Source organism: Dermacentor silvarum, chromosome 6, assembly GCF_013339745.2.
Source record: "Dermacentor silvarum isolate Dsil-2018 chromosome 6, BIME_Dsil_1.4, whole genome shotgun sequence".
Classification (NCBI taxonomy): domain Eukaryota; kingdom Metazoa; phylum Arthropoda; class Arachnida; order Ixodida; family Ixodidae; genus Dermacentor; species Dermacentor silvarum.
This window is the reverse complement of record NC_051159.1, coordinates 188,550,723-188,554,559: the sequence shown is the minus strand read 5'-3', so window position 1 is coordinate 188,554,559 and position 3,837 is coordinate 188,550,723. Positions and strand designations below refer to the sequence as shown.

Sequence of the window (3,837 nt, the reverse complement as noted above, 5' to 3'; positions counted from 1 at the left end):
ATGTGTTAGACCAAGGAAAAAGTGCCGGGTATTTTCGCTATTGAATAACTTAATCAAATAGTCTAAGAAGGAGTGAACCGACCCAGGACGGAAACTACAACGTATGACTCCCGCATTTCAAGTTTTCGGCAATTTGTTATGCCAGAGCGCACACGCGAGCAACAGTGGTATTCCGCAATTCACGTGCGGAGCACTTTTTCATCAATTTCTTCTTTTTCTGTTCTCAGCAGTAGTGTTAAAACAGCGACTTGATTTGTGTCAAAACACCATGCGATTGAAGCTCGTTCGTCTTTCGCCAAAAGCTCCAAATGCCAGTAGTCAAGAAAATCCCTTTTTTTATTTTTCATGTATATACACAAATCACATTTTGTTCTTTTCTGTATTTCCTGCGCGAGGAAGGATGTATTGCCCAGAGAAGCGTGACTCCGCAAATTACAGATCACTCAAGGAAACGGCAACGCAGAGCTGCGACGAGTGAGCGGCAAGACAATCGATCCTATGCGCAGCGCATTCCGTTGGTTCTTTCAGCCGTGGTATCCGTGGCCATGACCGTGGCCATGTCCATAGCCGTAACCAAGACCCCGTCCGTAGCCGCCGTATCCACCGTATCCTCCGTAGCCACCGTATCCTCCGTATCCACCGTGTCCTCCGTATCCACCGTAGCCGCCATACGATGACGGGTGCTGAATGTGGGTGGAGTAAGAGAACGCTCGGCCAGCAGGGTAGCCGCCGTAGCCACCGCCGTATCCACCGTAGCCTCCACCGTATCCACCGTAGCCTCCACCGTATCCTCCATAGCCGCCTCCGTAGCCGCCTCCGTGTCCACCGTAGCCGCCTCCGTACCCTCCGTAGCCGCCGTAACCTCCGTAACCACCACCGAGGAAGCCAGCCGACGCTACGGCCGCCATAACGGCGAGGGAGACCAACGTGATCTGATTGAAAAAAAAAAGGGAAGTGTAAGTCAGCATGGTAACTGAACGACTGTACCTGAAGAGCACACACAAGATACAAGAAAACAAGTTCTTCGTGAAATTTGAAATTCGACGAATAATACATAGGTTTCAACGCTGTTTCTCACTCATATACGACACTTCGGACCGCATAAAAGTGTGAGAGCTTCTAGAAGACAAATCCAACATTTCTCGGCAGAGGACCTCTGTACTGACCAAGAGTAGCCGACGCATGATGCAGTACAAATTACTCTCATTATTCTTAAACAGTTTGGCTTGTTTTTATGAGAAACCCTTTATAAGTATGGGTTTCCTTTGTAGCTTCGGGCTACAATGCGGGTGGATGACAATTTTTCCCTTTCATGTACTTCACTCCGCATTACGTGCTTCCGCAGAATTGATCTCCCAGTGCATATAAATGTTCGCTTGGTTTAGTTCATTTTTCTTGACTGCCTATACTCTATAGCCTCAGTAAGACGTTTGATTCACTTCGTATAAATTCGGCAAGCTTTAGCATCTTTACAGCATGGCCTCACTGATTGTGCCTTATGCCTTTTCATGGTTTAGTTTAACTATTGCGATGAGCGACAGGAAATATCCCCACAAAGTAAAATAAAAAACTAGAACCTTCTCCCGAAGCTTACAGCTGTATAAAGGCGCGAATATGTGTTAGTACAGAATAGTGTACTCCATTGGTCAAGCCTGAAAAAAGTTGAGGCAACATCAACGTCACACTTATTAAAACAAAGGTCGCATTATATATATATATATATATATATATATATATATATATATATATATATATATATTGCATTTGTGTGGTAGCAATTTTACATATTCAGCGATACTCGATAGCCGCTGACATCTTCATGCCTCAATAATTTTGGAATGATTTCTTGAGAGGCTCGGCGTTCTGTCCAGCGAAACCTGCCATACGCGAGCAACAGGAACGCTTCTTTGCAAATATTGTTCTTGATTCTTTGAAGTACTTAAAGCTATGGTAGGTTACCACTGGTATAATTTGAAAAAGAAACTGAAAAACAAAGCGTACCAGTGATGTCATGGGTAGGCCGTAGGCTCATGTTCACGGATCTTTGATGCTCACTTATGAGAGTGGCAGAAGTGCTTACCGCATCAGAGAGGTCTCCATAACAGGGTAAAAATGCCGTCCATATCCCGAGCTATCACATAGAAAGAACGGAAGTTTCACTATTTGCCTGAGCTGACTCACTTAATCCTCCCTCTGCAGTTATCTGTTAGCTATCTCACTCTCCGTCTGATCGGCCTTAAAAAACCCTCACGTGTCACTGTACTTCGATGCTAAACATTCCCTGGGTGGCGCCTAAGGTGGTTTGTTACAACTTCCAACGCACTCAAACTGAGGACCGGTGGGAATTCTGTGGCCCGTGATGTGCCTTTCACGAGCTTGAAAAACGTACCCCTCCATTTTGATGTCATCAATCACCGAGAATACAAACTGTGCCATTTCACTGTCAGCGGATCCCCGACTCACCATCGACTTCATCTTTCCGGCGCTGTGCTGAGAGCGGTTCGCTGCAGGGCTCGGGACGAAAGCACGGTTCGCAATGCACGCCATGTTGGTGTGGTGCGCGCTTTTAAGGCGCGCCCCGGACCGTCCGGGGCCTCTTCGTGCGTGGCAGTGTGGTGCAAAGAAAGTACGAAAAAAGAGGTCACAACGGAACTCGTGCGAGCCACAAGTAGGTGGTCGGAGTGAAAGGTAAGGGAGTAGAGGAAAAGGGGGTTGCTCGTCGCGGAAACAATGGCACGCCGCACAGGGCGCCGATCGCCTCGCGCTGACCGCACCTACGCTTCTGTTTGTGCCTTGCTGTTTCTTGTATTCTCTCTCGTTCCCAGGGGTGGTATTGACGGTCGGCGCAAGCCCTCGGCGGCCTTCGAACGACAAAAATTGGTGCGCACGGGAGAGTGAGTCTTTGCGGTGGTCCTCGTATGCAGCTGCCGATTCAGCGTCCAGGTCGAGCAACCATCTCGTCTCCCTCTCCTGCCAGTGTGGTTCTCGCCGTTCTTCCATCTGAGGATTATGCAGATTTCTTGTCTCCATTGCAAGAGCCGTAATTCGACAGAGAATTGCGGTTCCGGGGTGAGCTCGCACTCCGTGTCTCCTCAGAGAAAGCCACATTTACAGAACATCATGTTATCGCAATGTTGTGCTTTCACGCGTGATCAACTTTGAAGGCGCAAGCAATGCGCTCACGCTTTAAGTGTCATTTTCTTCTTTCATGAGCCTAAGCAGAAATTATCCGATGACAATGCTTCGTACGTGCGAGTAAAGTACGCTTTTTTGGAACAGCAATCTAGTATTACTCTTACAAGCCAATATTGGTTAAATAAGTGCATTCTCCCTTAACTCACGGAAAGAGCATGCTATAGCTCATCACTAGCCGGCGCCCGCCACCCCAAACCAAAGTTGGATCATTGCGTTGTACAGTGAATACAAACATGTAATGCATGGAATACAAACTTAAGTGGCTAGCACAGGAACACAGACCCTTCCTGAATGTGCCTGGGGTAAGATCCTAAGCAAATATTGTATCTAGTAAAATTGGCCCCCTAATAAGTGCGGGTTTCTCAAATTCGAGTAACACCGGTTGCTAGAGTTATCTGCAGCAGTGGCAGAGAAGGCACCAAGTCCTAGATTGTACCATTAGGTTTTTTTTTTTTCGACCTAGCACGCAGATGGCGCTCGGTACACTATGTTTCGCTAATAATTATTTATTAGAGACTCTGTGAGAAACGGACGAAGGAAATGAAGGAGTGTCGTTAATTTACAATATTTTAAGAATCATGTCAATTCATTTTACGACAGTGATTTTAATGCACATGCGCAGCTGAAAGCCACAAGTCGTTG

General features: G+C 46.8%; 1 protein-coding gene across 1 annotated transcript; it reads right to left on the bottom strand.

The window, feature by feature from the left end:
- Nucleotides 1-340: 340 nt before the first annotated feature.
- LOC119457117 (neuropeptide-like protein 31) lies at nucleotides 341-2,517 on the bottom strand. The gene is made up of 2 exons (XM_037718940.2): nucleotides 2,464-2,517; nucleotides 341-932 (listed from the first exon to the last, which is right to left on the bottom strand). Exons 1-2 carry the CDS (start codon nucleotides 2,473-2,475, stop codon nucleotides 525-527), a joined length of 420 nt encoding a protein of 139 aa, XP_037574868.2. The 5' UTR covers nucleotides 2,476-2,517; the 3' UTR covers nucleotides 341-524.
- Nucleotides 2,518-3,837: the final 1,320 nt, after the last annotated feature.